Below are 19,543 nucleotides of genomic sequence, written 5' to 3' on the forward strand. Positions count from 1 at the left end.
GTTGTCATCAAAGGCCGGTAGGGCAAGGTTTGCAGGAGAAACTTGGTAAGACGATTTAACGTGGATAAAACAGCGATATATTATAGAGATAGATTAAAGGAACATATGAATTCGAATTGGAACCAGCCTGATCTATTGCTTAATAAAACACTAACAGCAGATGACATGGCTGAAGAGGCTAAATTTATAACTGAGAACGGCTATATGTACTGAGCCGTATATACCAGCAATACGCAGTAGAAGTTGAGATGGATAGTTAAACACCGCCATTTCAGCTGATCCCATCTCCATAAAAACGCCGAAGAAGCATAATCGTTAACTGCATTTCTTTTACACGTCATCCCAGTAATTCGTGTGTTGGTAAAATTATAACAATAATAAAGGGGGCATTGTACTAAGAGGTCGGCCTGGGAACTTGTTGCACTCCGCCCCCAAAAACGAACAAAGTGATCAAGTTAGCTTAGTCGTAATGATTCTACTAATGAGCTCGTTGTCCAAGAACTAGCTAATTGACCTATTTAATCGAGATTTATGAGTCGACAGGATAGAAGAGAATACCGCTAAGCAATAGAGAGGTGAATGCCATACGCATATCAAGATGACTCCGTTTATTAACTGAGATAATATTCAAATATTATTGACTTCGTTCTACACTGACAATAATATGAATAAACGTTTCCGCCAATGTGTTGTTGTTAGGATGTTCTTTGGGTGCGTGTGTGCAAGCATCTTCATGTTTTAAACAGTTGATATATCTCCGCAGAGTCTGAAACGGTCGCGTTATCCACATACGAAAGCAGTGACTGATGTACCTGTCTGTTTGTAATGCATTTCGTCCGCTCGGATGCGATATATTGACTAGCTTGTCTCCATCGTAGCCATCATCATCACCATCGTTGCACGTTTGCTGCATCTTCAGCTGTAAATGGTACCGAAACGTGTTAAAAACAAGATTGCGGGAATGACTGCGGCGAGATATGATGACAGCAGCACCTGATAACAGGGCTGGGTCGCCTGGCGATATGTGATCGGCGTCGTTCATACGTCAGATCAGCCGGCATCGTCGTTAGGCCGCCAACATAGATATTTTAGTTCAAGTGTTAATAAACCAAAATAAAAAGTTGCGATCAGATGATACGACGACATTCTAGACTTAACATGATGACAGGTTCATTTCAATGGCAATGTATCGTTGCTGGTGGTCTTCCTTCGTTTACAATAGGGCAGTTCTACTGATGGCGGTAGAAGGAAATTTTCGAACAGACGAAACAAAAGAAAGCATGTAGCCAGAAAAGTAGCGATGCAAGATGACCTTCGAGATTTACGCGACTAAACATGGATAATTAGTCTGAATGAAGGGCACAAAAAATAAGCTCATGCTGATGGATCGTAGATATACGCTACGCTGCCTAACTATTCAATCTACTTAATAAGGTTCATGCGAATGCAAAGTGCGACTGAGGTGTGGATGCTAGCAAACCATACCAGGAAAAATTACAAATTATGCCAGAAAACCCTATATCTGGGTCACAATAATAAACAGAAAAAGGAAATCGCTTCAATAATCGTCTGTTTCTTTGCGGTTCAATTTTCATCTAATAATTAAGAACGCGGCCTATTCTTTGACGAATATGTCGTATAAAAGATATCTGTATAAAATCTGGTTCTACTAGTAATAGCACCACTAGTAGTTATGCAGGCCAACGTCGCGGGAACGCATGAACAGGTAAGTAGGTAGGACAGGCGGCGGTGGCAGCAGCAAAACCAATTCAGCTCGAGAATTTCTGATTCAAGTCTGTTGATGTTGTTCCTACCAATGTATTCCTCTGTAAAGCTACTAAAGCCACAGGCTTTACAGAAACGTTTTTTTACGGAAGCTACATTATATATGCATATACACTGTGCATATACAGACTGACATTTTTAGTAGCGTACACATCCGTATATAGCATATATACTATATAGGGATATAATCCATAATTTGTTCTGCAATAGCACAATGTTACTTGTGTATGGCCTGGTTGTTGTTCGAACGTTTACTTGCGACGTGTCTGCCATTACTACTATGGATTCTGTTGCTGCTTGAAAAACATCGTAAAAAACGTTACAATTTCTAGAGTTACTTCTGCTTGTATTGCTGCTAGAGCTGCTGAGCCACAGGAACTGCAGCGCTACTGCTTTATGATTAGTGATGGTCTTTTCATTATCATGTTATGATTACTGTTTAGAGCGATCCTAGGTGAGTGACCGCTAATGTTATGTTTTTGGGCACCACCGCGACCGTTACGGCTACGCCGTTTAGCAGCACGCATTTGTCGGTCAGCCCGTTGAGCTATAAGGATGAGTGTGATCTTGTTAAGCATTTACGTGTACTTCATGGATGTGAGATGTAAGGCATCTACGAAGCGATTGCTAGGAGATCCGTCTTAGAATGGTTGCATTTCCGTTATTAAAATTAAACGAATGGATTAAGGTCGTGGCGTATGAATTGCAGTACGACGAATGTGAAAAAATGCATTTAGAAGTATGAAACGCGTAAGTTAGCTCAGAGTGTAGAAATTGTCTAGGATTTAGCCTTTATTATTACTATTACTGTTATTGTTGTTATCAAAAAATGCCCACTGCCAATGCATTAGACCATGTGAGGCTATTAAGAGCGACACTATTGACACTACTGAATCATTGCTTAACGGCAACTCCGAACGTTAAACTTGAAGCGTTCATTTTCAGTATTGACATTCAATGAAAACTTCACAGAAACACACACACAAAAAGAAGTTTTAAAAAATAGAGGCGTAGTCGTGGTAAGTGAAAAAAAATTTACAGTTACTACTGTTAGTACTGTCCACTACTGCTGTTGAGAGAAAAAAAAAAAGTTGTTCATTGGTTATGACTAGCGAATGCTATAAAACAAATTGAATTTGTCATAAATTCATACGGTAAACGTCGCTTTTTTGCGCAGAGAATTATCTGTTACTTAAAATATTTGGTAAGAAATTATTTCCTCTTGCGACTATCATTAACCCATTTGCCTGATCATAGATTTCTTAGCTAGAATTTCATAAACTTTTTCTCTTGAATTGGTATAATAAATGTTTATCGATCAATCTAAATATAAGCAGCAATATAAATAAGATGGATTTATCCCTATGTATTTTATAAACTCTATTGAGTTGTATTATTTATATTGTTATATATATATATATATATATATATATATATATATATATATATATATAGTATTATAATTGTATAAAAAATATCGCTAAACAGATTAAAATTATAAGTAGTACTTCGCTTCTCCACTTTGTTATATAATTTAATGGTAGGATGCAATAGTTTATTCTTAAAAAAAAATTGTAAGAAGTTGGAACATTTGTATTTGGTAAAATTATACTACAGTACAACGTCCACGCGATGGCGTAATGTTATTTCACCATCCTGTGGCCGTGATCGCTTGCTAATCATAAGGGACACAATGTGGCCTGGGTTAGAACTCAGGCAAAAATGCGGTTCTCGTTTCGTGCTGAGAACCAGGCGTCTGATGAAACGTCAAACGGCGATGCCGGACGTAAAACTCAAATATTTAGTTACAGTAAAATGTATCCGGCTAGTAGGTTAATGTGACTGACAGGTACGAGTAGAAAAATAAATGTACCGTTAACCCTGTTCACTCTCACCACTTATTGCCTCCTCTCTATGCTTTACTTTCTATTATTTATGAAAGCTGCCATTGAACAAGGTCAATCAAATATTAGTGATAAACTATATCCTTCCAAATTCAATTGAGATATTCATTGAACTCAATTAGCATGTAGAGCTTTGTTGCTTTGTTGTGTATGATGTTTGTATTTTTCATATGAGAGTTTGCTTGATACAATTTAGGTAAGTATTAGTATGGTAATGTGGCACATATAAATGTATGATGCATCTGTAGTGCGTATGTAGTACTTCACAGCGAAGACACACAGCGCTAGCAGAGACCCGAACAAATACGTTGTGTGATGATAAATACTTACATGAAGAATTTAAAGTATATTATTTGCACAATAATCGCATGATACTATGATTGTTAATATGATCATTTTGGGAATTATTGAAATCTGCTAAATATATTAATAACCTTCTTCCCTCCTTCTCTTGATGCAATATAAAGGATGCCAGAATAAATCCTATCTAATTTATATAATACATATTGTTTTTCCCCGAATTAAAATTGTTAATATTACGAAACTGCAAAGTTCGTTGCTTCTTCACCTATTTTGATGCTTTGTGCTATGTGACTTCGCATTCGACACCGATGGTAAACAAAACTACAAGCTTAGGATATTACTCTCTTAAGATGAACATTACTATCTGGCTTCTACGAGGTGTTATTACTTCTAGTTGCGCTAGTCCTGTTCGTTACACCTGTCAGTTTGTCGTTTTGCACAACAGTTTGTTTGTCTAATAAGTTACAATTGTTATTTTACTGGGTAGCTTCTCGCTAACATGTACTACGTTTTTCAGACAAATGTTATAGCATGATGGATTATTTGGTAAGCTCCACAAGAAATAGAACAAAAAAACAATGTGTGTTGCCTGATTTTAATGTAACGTAGCAACATAGTAACAAAGCTTTAGGTTACCATAGAAACGCACCGCTCATTACTCATGGATCTAAATCATTAATGCTAGTTCGTACTGTGCAATGGAATTCGCTTGTCCATTACACTTTTTCTAGAAGCTTTGCCTTTTCACTATCTCTATGAGACGCTTGGAAGGAAACACACAAAGATCATATATGGCCGAGAATCTGGTGATTTTGTACCCGCGAATGTTTTCTGGTTCGCACATAGCTCATCCGCATTTTGCGCGTGCACTTCATGTTCTGCGTGAGGTAATAAGTGGCGCCACTTTTGAAGGTTATAACGGGCTTTGAATATAAGTATTAGCACAGATATGGTGCAAAATTTAATAAATACGCTAGTATTACTACTGTCGATGATGATGGTTGTGATGATAATAATAATAATAGTAATAATGATTTATATTAAAAAAACGTGCATAATATGCATAATGTTATGGCTATGCATAATGTGACATATGCCATTATAGATATGTTGGCTATAGATGAAAAAATACTAGTATTGTGTAGTTTCCATTCATAGCCTGTTCTATGAACAAACTATGCCAGCACGAATCATGAAAGTTAGGGCTGAAATTTTGTAGTCAAGAGGTGTAAATGCGAAGAATCGAGTATGTAACATATCGGTTATGTTAGTTCAATGCTTAAGTGAGATCCTGAAACTTGCTCTTCTTGCTAGCAATATGTAAATAATTTTTCTTTTCAAACCGGAGAATATATAGACATTTTACATGATATGCAGAAGTATAGTCACTTCTCGTCTAAATTCTTCAGCATTCTATCGTCGACTTAATTCTAGCACGAACTATTTGGATAATCTAATCTCAGGTACTTGTTTTTGCCTCTAGTAATACGAACTATTAACTAGCTGACTTAACAACAACTAGGATTTGAAATCAATAGCTGCTCTCGTTTGAACAAGACTGGATTTAAAGAGTCGAATGTAATAGTTGTTTTTTTCAGATTTTATGATACCTGCTATATTTTCTTGGTATATATTGATTCACGTGTATATTGTAACTAGCATTAATAATCAGAAAATATTCTCTTGGTGTCCCTCGTAATTATGTTTTATGTACTTAGGGGTCATTCGCCTTTTTTACGTTATCACATTTAAATAATTATACTTAAAATATAATAATAATAATAATAATAGAATAAAATATATATATTAAAATATTATACTTAAAATATTATGCTATTGAGGTGGCTGGTTAACCCGTCAAACACTTTTAATATATGCGTATCAACGGATCACGCCACATTATACAGACTTATACATGATTGCAGGCAGGATGGAATTAAATATCGTTTCAATGATATCTGATATATTGACGCCCATCCGTTTTGAGACTATTGAATATATATTTGAACTGTGTATGTATTAGTTTCTCCACGTCTCCTAATCTCTTTCGTCTTTTGAAAGACAAACGAATGGAAATTTTAATCACTAACAAAAAGCTGTCAGCTCCATTTGTTTAATTCACCCGCTTAATTACCTAGGGTAATGCACGGCCGAATACACTCCACGTATATGCAGGTGTTCGCTTATCATGAAGTTTAGTTGTGCAGATTCTAACTTAACTATCTAGTCTTCGCGTAACTACGTTTCGGTGAATTATTTCATTGTGCTCAGCAATTGGTCCTTAACAAATAAAAGTCACTATAGAGATCACCTAACCTATTGGCAAGCAATATATGCGTGAGATAATTTCTATTCGACTTATCAGTAAGTATCAGGTTATTCAAAAACTCACCCATCACTATTAGAACATATCTAGTTTTGCTTACTTCCAAGAATTCTGCCTCTTCTTTTAAGACTAATGTTTCTTCGTACAGAAGCCCTGCGTTCATATTCCCGTGGTTGTCATTGTTGTTAGATAAACGCCATATGGAATACTGAAACTGTATGCCGGCGAGCTTCAAGTGGAATGTGATTCCACTCACGCGCTGAAGCACCATTACTCACGTGATACCCAACAAAAGCACTCATGAACATGAAAAGGCTGATATTGTCTGTCTTGTAATACGAACGGTTGAATGATCCTGTCGCTTTACGTTGTTTTCACAACATGTTCCAGGATGAAATTGCTAAAAGAAAACAGCAAAGGTTTTTCAGACAGCGCTCAATGGCGTGCGATAAAAATAGAAAAAACAAATTACTGTTTTAGTGCTGATCATGTAAAAAACACAGAAGAGTTATTATAATTCTAATAGGAAATATCTTCGACTTCCAGTCATTTTTCAGAAATATATCTAAACGGCTTTGAGATATTAAGTCCGAGTTTACATCTACAAATACTGTTAATCAAATAGGTCTTTTTACCTTTTAGTGAGTTATTGAAACCAAAAAACAATGCACACTTTTTAGCTTCCTGAGACCTCTGATCTTCGAATCTCTTGAAATTTCATTCACTTGGTACTTTGCCTGCTATAATTAATATGTGATGAGAATTTCTCGCAAAGGCTTAATGGATATTGAAAAATAGGATTTTTAGTTTACAGTATTGGATACTTTCAAGTACAAGAACCTGTAGTATGCATAGCCACCTTAAACTTTAAAACGCAGTTCATATCATATACTGTATATCGCATCTCAGATGCACCACTCTCTATGTTTTCGAAGATTTTCGGCATAGATTGTATCAAATTTCATAAACTTTATAGTCTATAATAGTTGCCTGACCTCATTTACGCAGTTAAAAGCACAGTCAATATATTAGTGATGAGATCAATCAAACGAGCCTTAAAGGAAGCTCGCCTTTATAAGTTGTTTAAAAATATTGAACATCTGCTTTCACTGCCAGTGACACTATCGTGCCCTGACAGTACACTCGTTGTACGAGAAAGTTGTGAATACGTATTGTACACATTTGAAAACCATTTCATCTTAATGCGCGGGTACATTTGCTATTCTATTATGCTATAACGGGCAGGCTATTCCCGCCTGCTTCCCTTTATATTATTCTTTTAGGATTCATATAGTACAAAACATCTGCTATCTGCCAAGTTTTTTATTTTGAAATATTAGTTGCACTCGAAAATACAATGTTCTTTCTATTCTATTCAAGCGTTTTTTCATCTGAATGGCTTACTGAACTGACAGCCCACTTTAAAATACCGCAGCACTGAAATAAGAATAACATTATTTTTCTTTGGATCCTTGGAAATCATTCGTAACATATCTCATGAAAATTTAAATAAATAAGAAATTACTAGTTTTGCAAAATCCTTTACTTTGAAAGGCCGATGAGCAGATTGCAATAAAATTTGTGTTTTAATGCCATTTTACCACGCGCATGTCAATTAATAAGAATCTAATTCTGCGATTTTTTTATTGAATCGTTTACCCTACCGTTCCTATAAACAACATTTATGTGTAGGGATATCGTAATCACAGTATGCCAAATTTTTACCATATATTGTTACAGTGCTATCTGACAAAGAACAAAACCTATTTCGTTCAAGTTTAACTGATTGATAATCAAACTAATATCGCGGGATAGAATAATCTCAATGCTTATTTACCTTTTTGTATTTGCTGGTCTCATCAACATTTCACAGGCGATACCTCATAAATAACGAGCGCATATAGCGCATTGTCGCAGAATCGCCTCAACGAGCGGCGCTTAGCTGCACCGTTCTTCTGCCAGACGGCTGAAACAAAAATGAGGGAAACCCGAAACGAGATACCCGGGGGAACCTCTCTGGAGAGGGCGGATTCCCGATCGGCGCTTATGAAGTTTGTTGACAGGTCTGTAGCTCCTTCCATGATGAGAGGCTATCTATTCAACAGAATCTTAAAACCAAAACTCGTGCTTGTGATTTACTACAGAGGCAGAAGATCAACTTGTGAAGACAAAACTGCGGATGTGGATGATGTTAGCAGATATACTGAGTTTAATCGAGAAATTCTCAATTGAGTATAGTGCTTTACATATTCCAGTAAATAGGAACGTAAAGTGATCAGATAACAGTAAATTTATAGATGAATTTTAGATGACGTAGACGTTGCTGATCGTCGTGAGCAATATCGAAGCGAAAGCTTTTTGCATAGACATTTTAGAACTCGAAAAAATTCTTTGAATTGTCGAATTGAATTTTTGAATACTTGAATTATTTTCGATACTCGCTTAAAAGTAATTTAACGTATTATAGACAAACCCGCATATCTACAATATTGGATTTCATCCGAAATTTGCAATAAATAATGGAAATAAATAATCTTATGTTAGATTTTGGAGTCTACGAACATTTTCTTATGGGAAAACCCCACCTATAATTGCTTCATATGCACCGAGTATGGAAAAATAATAAGCTGTTACAAATTGCTCTTTTTGCTCTCTTCTTTTTTTGAAACTAAAGCCTTCTCAGTCTTTTTTATTCGTAAATTTCGCATTTGTAGTTACCGTTTCTACTTTGGTGGTGGGTAGCGGTGGCTTATAGTTGAGCAGGCAAGAATAACAAAGCTTCTATGTCAATGTTTTTTAAACTGGCCACCATTATATTTTGCATAGTTTACCGCTGGTATTTATCGATTACGTCAATTGCCTAGCAAAAAAGCTTGTGCACATTATATTTCACTTTGAGGTGTTATCAAATGATATATTGCCGTGCTTTGTATCCTAGGACTAATATGTACCTTCAACCGTGAGTCGCGTCGGATCGAGCCTATAAACATTTCGTTGCCGGACTACGTTTTCTACGATGATTAGCGCTACGTATGAAACGACTTTTATTAATTACTTACAACGACGATGACGATATCATATATACCGTTATGGCTCTTACAGATTAGTTTCACGAAAGAAGCAGATGACCACGCCAGGTGCGGTGAGTGCGCCGGTGTACCACGAGCGACAACTGAAAGAACTGTGCGCTTTGCACGCGTTAAATAACCTATTTCAAGATGGAAAGGCGTTCAACAAGCATATGCTTGACCAGATATGCCACAGGTAACCTGTCTACTGCGTAATTTATACTAAGTTGCTCAGATTTTATATAGCTCTTTATAGTAAAATGCGTCGGAATTCCAAAGAGACATTTGTGTGATATCTTTATAGGTCAGGTTCGAGGCGGATATGGCAACGCTGTCAATCGCGCGTTTCACGTCCGGCACTTGAACCGTTAGGCATCGCTTTGGACATCTGGCGATAGCACGAAGCGAAGTGTGTTTACGCCTAAATGCGTGTTTAGACAACCACGTGTTTTTAAGTTTGAGACACATACAAAGCGATGTAAATCTGAGTAACCAAGTTAATACGTAGCACCTCACAGCCTCCTAGGAATAGGACACTATTGCACGAATCATAACTAAAACATCTAAAGATAATTTGGAAAAAAGGGAGGGATTAAGCCTAAAACAGAACAATGAATTACTTTTGTTCATTTCAGTTTGTCTCCGGATCATCTGGTGAACCCACACAAAAGTGTACTGGGGTTGGGAAATTACGATGTGAACGTTATCATGGCAGCCTTGCAAAGCAAAGGTTTCGAAGCCATCTGGTTCGATAAGAGGAAGTACGTATTCACCGCTCATGCATGTATGACATAAAGAAAAATAACTTGGTCTTACACAAGTAATTGTTGTAACACAGAAGAAAAACCTTTGTTTTAAAGAAATATTTAATATAGAAGCGATTGCGTGGTCCGTTATTTGTCGTAGCTGATTATATCGATCTGCAAAATGTATGTGAATAAAGAGAATGACCTAACACCATTTAGAGCTGCTGTCGTTCGTACTACGATAATACATCCAACTCAATCTCGTTGATCGACCCTTCGATAAAACACTATCTGAGCATGAGCTATTCCTATGACGAATTTGTTACATGCAAACGTCCATTTGACACAATTGTGTATATACTCGACCTGGCTCTTCTAATTTGCCACTCGGGTTTGTACATCTGCATTACAGAGATCCATCCATGATTGACCTGGCAAAGATTCTAGGTTTCATCCTTAACGTCCCTAACGAGCTCAAGTTAGCTTTTCTTCAGTTCCCTCTATCCAGGAAGCATTGGGTAGCGGTACGAGAAATACGTCAACTTGTCACCGAGCCATACCCCGTTTGTGAATTCTACCCCGGGTCGAGGCCACGCGGCGAACCAGCAGGGCTATTTTTCAACCTCGACTCAAAGCTCGATGTGCCGGTATGCATTGGTGGCGAAGAAGATGTTATCAAATTTTTAAGAGACCAGGCAAAATCAAAAGAACGTGAAATTTTCATTGTAGTCCGACAAGACATCGGCAAGGAGTGTTACAAGCCTCAGCTAAGATAGTTGTTAAATAACGCGTGCGGCTCAGAATAGGTTAAAAGCACGTGAACAGCAACTGTCTGCTGCTATTCGCGCAAATTGACGACGTAACAACAACGACAGTATCTACGATTATTTCTATTATTAGGTTATTGATGTTGTTAGCATAATTATCACAAGCAATGCTGCCAGCGTATTGCATATGTTAATCATGTTCAGTGGATGCCCAATCGATTAGAACAGTTCATTTTTGACACTATTCTCTTTGTGGGGTTATATCAGACCTTTTGGAAATCGTATGTCACCACCTGTTAGAATCATACAAGACTCGTCTACCCTCCTTTTATTTCGTAAACAAAACATTGTTGTACAGTAACCCATGGAGGCACCTGTAGTCAAGTACCACGAAGGCATCAAAACTATAAATTTTACGTCATTACACATTCCACTTGCGACCCGTCTACCGTAAAAAGTGTCTTCGTAGTAGAAGATAAAATCCCATCGCGAGTATGCTATGGTCAATTTTTGCTGTTCTTACTGCCAAAGCGGCAAAGAGGATTTCGAATAGTTTGTAATTCAACTGGATCTTTACACCTTCAAAGTACACTTGGAAGTACGACGACACTGGCTACATTGATTTCAAATGTAACGTACTACTAAGCGGAGTGCCGTAATGTACTGGGTGATTTTATTTGATTGGCCTTCCACTCTATTACAGAACGAAAGTAAAATTTTATGGCGTCCTAGTACTCTTGTTGATAATATGAATACTGAAATATTCACTGCTGCGCTGTTGATGGCGCCTATAAAGATGGCCTAAACTGTAAGCACTAATGGCATCATGCAAACTAATTTTTTTAAATGAAGTAGAGCTCTAATGGCATGTCTAATAGCGGGTGATCTAATAGCACTAATTGCGACAGCGAATAACATAAACGATAACTGCGGCAGCAAAGGTCAAATCAGTACCTATCAACAAATTTTATCGTCTGTCTTTCTAGTTATTTCAGTGGCCTGTTGAAATGTCTAGCCCTTCTCACGATGATCCTCCGCCTTTATCGAAGAAAAGAAGCAAAGTAAGAGAGGAATGGCCGAAACACGCTATGTATGCAGTGATGTTAGTATTGAAATAAGCCGGTATATAATTTCAAGTGTAGATTAAATCCGTCAGCCAACAGTCGAGAAAGCCGTGTGCTGCAAAGTGTTGTTGAGGACTGAAACAGCTAACTGACAGAAAATGAACGAACGCTAAAAGGTGTGAATGAAACCAAATAACAGCACACGAGGCTTTGAATAAGAGTTGACCGGGCTCAGATTTGGGTTTGGTTCAGGTTTTCGAAGCTTCAGGAATGAAAGGTGGAAATGTGTGGAGTAGAATAGATGGAAAAAACAAGTCCATATGACACCACTAATTTGCTCTGCTTATCGCTGTTCGTTATTTCTAGTAGTTGAGAATTTTATTGACATAGTACAGGTAGAAGAATGGAATGCAGAGGTCATCGCAAAGAATGGAAAACTAGCATACCTTAAATGTGTAATGCGTTCATCATCATCATCCGTGATCGTTCATTGGTAACAATATAGAAGGTTCAGAAACTAACTTCATATAAGTTGCCATGAATATATCTGCGTGACGCAATAAGAGCAGAACTGCTGAGAATCGATTGTCTCAAATTATCAGTCAGCTCGAACGCTGTGCGTGATAATCATAAACGCTTTTCTCTTGACTTTTTCTGAACGCGGGCTTTTATCGCTTAGACTGATCCCAAGTCGAGAATTTAATGCTTGTTATATGCAGGTATGGCTCGCGGAACCGTGCAGTGGCGATATTCGAAGGAAAAATGTAAACGTCTTGTCTAACCAATGTACGGCAGTCACAAAAATCGCCGTGTATATATATATATATATATATATATATATATATATAATGAATGAATTGTTTGTATAAATGGTTCACAAATAGTAAAAAAACCTAGAACAATGTAACGCTACTGCTAAGTAAGCTCTTGGAGAGTGCTGTTCTTCTCATAGACCCGCCAGAATTTCGTCCAGGGATAACTCGTCTGAATTAAAAGCGGGTGAGCGCATAGTTTGTGTAGTGCAACATATATTTTTCAAACACCGCACTGCGCATTCGGGTCTTCAATCTGTCAATTTTATAGCGGCTCCATATATATAGCGAATTCAGAAGTTAAACTCTATCCGGTTACGTAACACATCACGCACCGGCGCAGCAGTTTATATGCGTTCTGTGGGCAAGGCCTGTTTTGTTGGTGAGTATCTACAAAATATAATTATTATTTAATGAGTGGGAAAAACGTGTTATTTAAAAAGCCTCGTATTGTTGTTACAGGCCAAGAGGCCTACTGGTAAAGTCATCCACACATGTTCTAGTGGTGGATAGATGTTATACAATAATAACCAGTGAAAAAAACGCTAGGCAATGTTGGAGGAAGTAAGGGTTTAGAAGAATGTCTCTCAATATAATTAGGGTGATGTATAACTGTATAGGTATCTAATTGTGTGAAGCAATCAAGGAGAGTTTAAAATCAAGTACAACTTTGGTACAGGCTCCTTGTTCTGTTTGAAATTGAGAATGTTTATGCTTGTATGACTGAGGTGTGTACATGAAAGCTGTATCATACGATTAGTTAGGAGAAGCGCTTGATAAAATATGACGAGAAAGGGAACGAGGTTAAAAGATGAATGCAGGAAATATCGAGAATGTACGTATTTTGGTTATATTAATTACTTTGTATTTTGATCATTATTATCCAACTGATTATGGTTCATGTATAAACTACTGGTTTAAGTACGACTTCGTTTGGCTGAAAGCTAAGAGTTTTTGTATAGTATACACAATAAACTGAAGCAACGAAATCCTGATGCAGATGGATTGCTTTTCTAGTACAGGTCTTCTTCTTCATGTTCATAATAAATTGACAATTCTTCGTCTTTTTCTAGTACTAAAAGCTAATCTAGACATTCAGCTTGCGCACGGCCAGGTCTCACTCGTCGGCGAAACGGACAAAATGAAGGTATCAGTGGTAGCATTTTAGGAAAATAAACTATTAAAACAACTCTAAGAAAAACTTCTTGCTCATTCCTTCATGTCTTGGTCTGACACGAATCGTCAGTCTAAATGCATTACGACGCAACGACATCTGTATTTAAGTATTTTCGAGTTACCGAATAGTTTTATGACGCCCAAGTATACGTGTATGTGCGTACGTGTATATCTGCAGATATGCGGTCTTAAATGGAAGTTATGGTAGAGTCTGTGGTGTGGACTGGAGTAGTACATTCGTAGAAATCCAAATGAGAAACTCTGTGCGGTTACACGTGCATATGATAATACTTATGGGTTAAGTGACGCTTGGTTTGAAAGCACAGCCGCTCTTCTTACTATGGGTTTTACCGCCTTTTCACACTATCATCGTTCAGCACCGTGAAATACAGTTCATTAGTAGAGAAATATCTAGAGGTCTAAATATGTGGTGCGTGGCCATCCACAGAGAACTACATTTCGGTCGTCACCAAAAACTATTGTAAATGGGGTGATTATAATTGTACGATTATTTATTTATAAAGAAAGCTTGTTGATCAGAAAAAAACAAACAAATCACAGAACATAGATAGCATTTGTCCTTTTTTTTGAAATATCAAGAATTATATAATCAAAGTATCCTCTCTGACGTCCTGCTGTGTTTTGCCTAGTACGTTTAATTCTTAATCGCTATTCTCGTGAATATCAAATATAAGATAGCTTAATATTTATTTGGAGAGGGCTTGCCTATAAGCGTGTATGGTGTAGGGCACTCTTATTGTATTATTATCGTGTCTCACTGCCAAATAATAATATAAGTCGTCAGCCGGGCGCGCTAAGCAGGTATCAATGTTTCGACTATTCCTAGATTGCCTGTCAAGAGAACACGAAATTGACAAAATGTATATATATATATATATATATATATATTTGTGGATTTTGCAATGATAATTAACTATACACACAACTTCTGGGTTCCAGATTTGCAAGGTATATTTAAAACGATTTTTGAATCATCCGATTTGCTAGTTCATCTAACTTCTTGATTGTATTCCGGCTTGTTGAATAATAAATATAATTCGCTTTCCATTGCCAGCAGCTACTGGTCAGATAATATAACTCAATATATGTAACACAAATTTTCAAACGTAAAATCACGTGCTCCTATCCACAATTAAAGTCATTTTTCAGTATCAGAAATACATATGAAGGTAGAAAAACGATAGACCTCACTAATACACGATTAAGACATACTGAAAAATTTTAAGAAGACACAAACGATAGTGTTAGTAAAGAATAGAAATCTTTGAAGCGGCTGTTATTAAAAGAGTAACGAATCAATTGGCTTCGTATTTTTTGTGAAGCCAAACAATTGATTTGTTCTCGGGCGAAAACGATATAGCACAATCATACGATAAATAACGTTACTACATTCATTCAACGCGCCTTACAACACCAGTGATAGTAATACTGACGACAACAACAACAACATTCATGTCACTGCTGTTAGCAACTTATCTACGATGTACATTTGTAGCAATAAAAAAAAACGTTTTTACCCAAATAAATAGGAAAAAGAATATAGCGGATGGTAACAATGACCACAGAATGTGCACTGAGTTGTTCTTGTAGGGTTAGAAGTATAACTGTTTACTAAAGACAGAAGAAGATAATGATTGCGTCTAGTTGTAGTGTATTTAGAACGTGCGAACCGTGTCGCCGTGATGCTGCAGTGGTAACGTGTATGCCTACTAAACTTAGCGGCCCGTGACGATTTGGAGACCCAACCGGGCGTGGACACGCTCGATGTTGTGATGGGAGCCAGCCGTCTGAAGCTACCTTAGCGGTAATATCGGACGTAAAACTCGAAACATTTATAGCTTCGAACGGTACTAATGTGAATTTCTTATAGTATCCGTATAATGTTATTACAGTAAAAAGTAAACGCACTTTAGAAAGGAGCCTTTCTTAACTCAATAGGAATTAGCACCGATGATTTGACATTGATGTTCATTAAGCCTCAAATAATTGAGATTTACTTTTTAAAACTATGTTTAGTCATGTCTTAATATATTTAGGCAATTTTCTGATTCAGACCGACGTTAAGAACAGCTTGATAATAAAATAAATATGATTCAACTAGTCGAAAAACAAACTACCTATTCTATATAAGACGTCATATTTAAATATTTAATATATATCAAATATTCGTACGAAATTGCATACCAATCTACTGCTTAAAAGAAGCATTTGTGTTTAATTTCAAGGAAAATGCATTTCTCTTAACCTAACTACGCGAAAAAGACTTATTGCTACTTTAGTCAGTAAGTATATTAAAAGCCGGTGAATTGATCAAAAACACAATAGGTACGTTTCTTATTTAAAAAAAATATATATTTTTTTATTCTAATTTATTTACTTGTTACGTACATAATTACGGCGAGGCTTGCTAAAGACTATTTCTTGTTTTGACGAGGTTCAATCTGGCTACTACAACAGTGGTAAAAGCGTAAGAACGAAATGCATTTGTCCCGTTTCTTCAGGTAGTTTGCACCTAATATTACATTAACGTTACATATACAACAGACTGACTTCATTTTTATTATCTTTGTAAATAAAGGATCCTTTTGTTCTTTCACCACCGCTCATCGCCAGCGAATAGCGGCTTATATTATTACCGCTTAAACTACCTCGTATGGCAGTATTACACCTGCATCTGCATAAGTGTGACATTAAACAAGTAACTTTTACGCATGTTCTTCGCTCATGTTAAGTCCATTGATGCCTTTTTTCCTATATCAACGTAGCAATGAATATCTCTCTCTCTCTCTCTGTCTCTTTCTCTCCACAGCATCAAGTCGAGCTGTTCACTCTGCCATTCATTCAAGTGGTGCAGCTGGCGTGCCGGCATTGCTGTATCCACCACCGGCGCCGTCCTTCGGGACTTTCCAGTTATATTTCTTCCCGACTTCGTACAGTTCGGTGAGCGCGGCATTGATTTCGTCACGCTGTTCAAGTTCGAGGTATTTGCGGTAGAGGCGAAGTGCAGTCTTCGCGTCCTCAATCGAATCGTGCGTCTCTGACTGAATCGTCTCACCGAAAAAATGCCATGCCAGAAAGCGCAGCGACAGCATCCGCTTATTGCGCAGCTGAAACAGCAACACAGTATCACGCACTTGCTCCTGTGGCACGACGAGATTGATTACCCGGAAGTCATTTTTCAGTCCGTGACCCACAAAGATTACGCCTTTGTCCACAAGCAGCCTCAACTTTTGGTAGGTCGCCTTGAGTGTGCTCAGATGCTTTGACGAGACAGTTACATCGAGATCGCCTGGCTGAATGCCGGAGAACTGTGTCAGATAATCCACGACCTGCTCCTGAGTGGCGATGTAGTCATCAATGAATGCTACGCCTTCCATTTGGCCCTGGCCACGTAGGCAAGAAATTCGCGCCACTGATCTTTGGCTCGGCCGGATTGTAGCGCGTGTTCCGTCTGATCGAATTTCGGCCTCTTCTTGGTTCAATGTGACAAACTCAGCATCCATCGCCACAATATCTCCTGCACTAAACTGCTCGCTATCTAACAAAGGAGTGAACGTCTTAAGGCGAGCTGAGGCATTTCTCGGAATGGATGTGTCCTTACGAATAAGATCTTCTGTGAGCGGTGAAATTACCTGATTTAATAAATAAAAACAAATTGTCTTATTTTATTGTACTGTGATTACATGAAATAGAACGTAAGGAAGCATGCTGTTTTGTTCTGGGAGAATGATTAAGTGGTACGGAGATTATGGGCATTTTTCGATGTACTGTAGTGGGGCACTTACTACACCTAATAAAAAAAAAATACACGAGATAGTAGAACGATTGTTGTTGTAGAAGAGGAATGTGTGGATTTAAATGTTTACAACTCTATTAGCTGCTGTGGCAGAGTCCTTAAAAGGAATCATTCCTACACTCTGCTTTCTCTTACCTTGAGATCCTTATATTTGTGGGCGATGTCTTTGCGAATATAATATAGCATGCAGGGCTGTTTCCAGTCGACGGGCAGATGCCCAACCTCGCTTTCCTTGATCGAGTGAACTGTGAAGTCATTGAACACGTACCAGTGTGACATGCCAGATGAATGGTGTCGTTCATGATAACCGGCACCAACGTTGATCAGTGAAACTATGTTTTCGCGAGCTAAAAGGTAAATAAAAGACATACAAAGCATACAGGAATAAATGCAATTTAACAAAAACGACAACAACAATATTATTATTACAATCATTCGCAATACGAATTTTAAACTTCGCACTTACAGTCGTGATGTATGACGCACACAATAGCAGCGAGCTCATAGTTAATTCCATCTCCGTTGTTTATCTCGGTTTCTCTCACCGTAGGACTCGTACCATCACCTCTAACAATGATGTTAAGTGTAAACGGTAGCCACGATTGGCCTGAACCGATGCCTTCTCTCTCACCTCGCGCAGCTGTATAGGGATCTGACGTATCAGAATGCAAAAACCGACAGCTGCGTCGATTGCATTTATCGCCAAATCTGTCGTCCGCAAAGACACAGGGCACGTTCTGCCATCATCAGTTTCAACTTATGTTTCAAGAACACCTAATAAGCACTGCTGTAGGCTAGAAATTGTGATTAATAGCTTTAAACTCAATATCAACGATCGACAGCAGTGGTCTAACCTTAAATCTTTCACAGCTTTCGATTATCTTCCCTTCATAAGCGAATAACAGTTGTAACATGTTGAGAACATTGATTCGGTTTAAACTAAGAAGTGGACCCATACGCATCCTACATACCTGCATCTTTTATTAATGAACTGAATATTGGGGTTGTCTCCTTGTCCAGCTCTTGCGGATGCTGTTGCCGACAGACCTTGTCCGTCCGAGCGTATGCCTCCTCCTTTTCTCAACCAGATGTCCAGCGCGGCGTTCGACTCAAGCCCACAATTAATAACTAAAATATCAGGGAGCGCCAACATCCTGAAAGAAGCAATAGTCGATTGAAGAATCAAACCAAGCACAAATCAGCCACTCACCAACTGATCTGCTAGCAGCTTTCTGATCCTCATTTGAACATCCTATAGACACAAGCTACCTTTTAGGAGTTAACACAGCAATAAGAGTGTTGAATGAACCTGATCGGAAAAACAAAAATCTAACCTGCGTGATTCCACCGCCGTGCTGAAACGCTGACAAGACTCGCAATACGTGTTGAGCTGCACCTCGTTAGCACATATCGAATGGCGAAGAATATCCGCGAACGAAATGTGACTTTCTTTTAGGTCACTATATATCAAATTAACCATATTTGTGGTCCCATCACGCTCGGTGCTAGCTCCACACCAACACCTGCGATTTTTGGTAAGTAAAAAAATTTAAGTTTCAGAAATATATGTACAGCCCGACATATCTATCAGACCGAAGTTAACTAACTTGAAATAGATATGGCATATATATATAAATGAGTCTATATACATACATACATACATACATACATACATACATACATACATACATACATACATACATACATACATACATACATACATACATACATACATACATACATAGATTTACATACATACATAGATAGATTTACAT

At 37.7% G+C, this 19,543-nt stretch overlaps 2 protein-coding genes and 1 long non-coding RNA gene across 7 annotated transcripts in view; 1 reads left to right on the forward strand and 2 right to left on the reverse strand.

The window, feature by feature from the left end:
* Window positions 1-55: 55 nt before the first annotated feature.
* LOC147753839 (uncharacterized) lies at window positions 56-8,195 on the reverse strand. The gene is made up of 3 exons (XR_015315613.1): window positions 8,156-8,195; window positions 6,419-6,718; window positions 56-919 (listed from the first exon to the last, which is right to left on the reverse strand). It is a non-coding gene; the product is annotated as an uncharacterized LOC147753839 (long non-coding RNA).
* Josd (Josephin domain containing) lies at window positions 8,192-13,791 on the forward strand (the record flags this gene model as incomplete). Its single annotated transcript, XM_022853322.2, is given in 5 exon segments — window positions 8,192-8,381; window positions 9,421-9,582; window positions 10,022-10,147; window positions 10,545-10,779; window positions 11,886-13,791. Coding segments are annotated over 5 exon segments (741 nt in total). The 3' UTR covers window positions 12,018-13,791.
* Window positions 13,792-16,298: 2,507 nt separating this feature from the next.
* PAN2 (PAN2-PAN3 deadenylation complex catalytic subunit PAN2) overlaps window positions 16,299-19,543 on the reverse strand; it is a 14,395-nt gene continuing 11,150 nt past the window's right edge. For all 5 annotated transcript variants that reach the window (XM_022853268.2, XM_022853259.2, XM_086973154.1 and 2 more), the window contains 5 exons: window positions 19,103-19,291; window positions 18,740-18,922; window positions 18,235-18,476; window positions 17,904-18,115; window positions 16,299-17,604 (listed from right to left, as the gene is read on the reverse strand). In XM_022853268.2, coding sequence (XP_022709003.1) covers window positions 16,810-17,604; window positions 17,904-18,115; window positions 18,235-18,476; window positions 18,740-18,922; window positions 19,103-19,291 — 1,621 coding nt within the window. In that variant the 3' untranslated portion in view covers window positions 16,299-16,809. The remainder of the gene's footprint in view (window positions 17,605-17,903; window positions 18,116-18,234; window positions 18,477-18,739; window positions 18,923-19,102; window positions 19,292-19,543) is intronic.

The sequence above is a fragment of the Varroa jacobsoni genome, unplaced genomic scaffold, assembly GCF_002532875.2.
Source record: "Varroa jacobsoni isolate VJ856 unplaced genomic scaffold, vjacob_1.0 scaffold_183, whole genome shotgun sequence".
Classification (NCBI taxonomy): domain Eukaryota; kingdom Metazoa; phylum Arthropoda; class Arachnida; order Mesostigmata; family Varroidae; genus Varroa; species Varroa jacobsoni.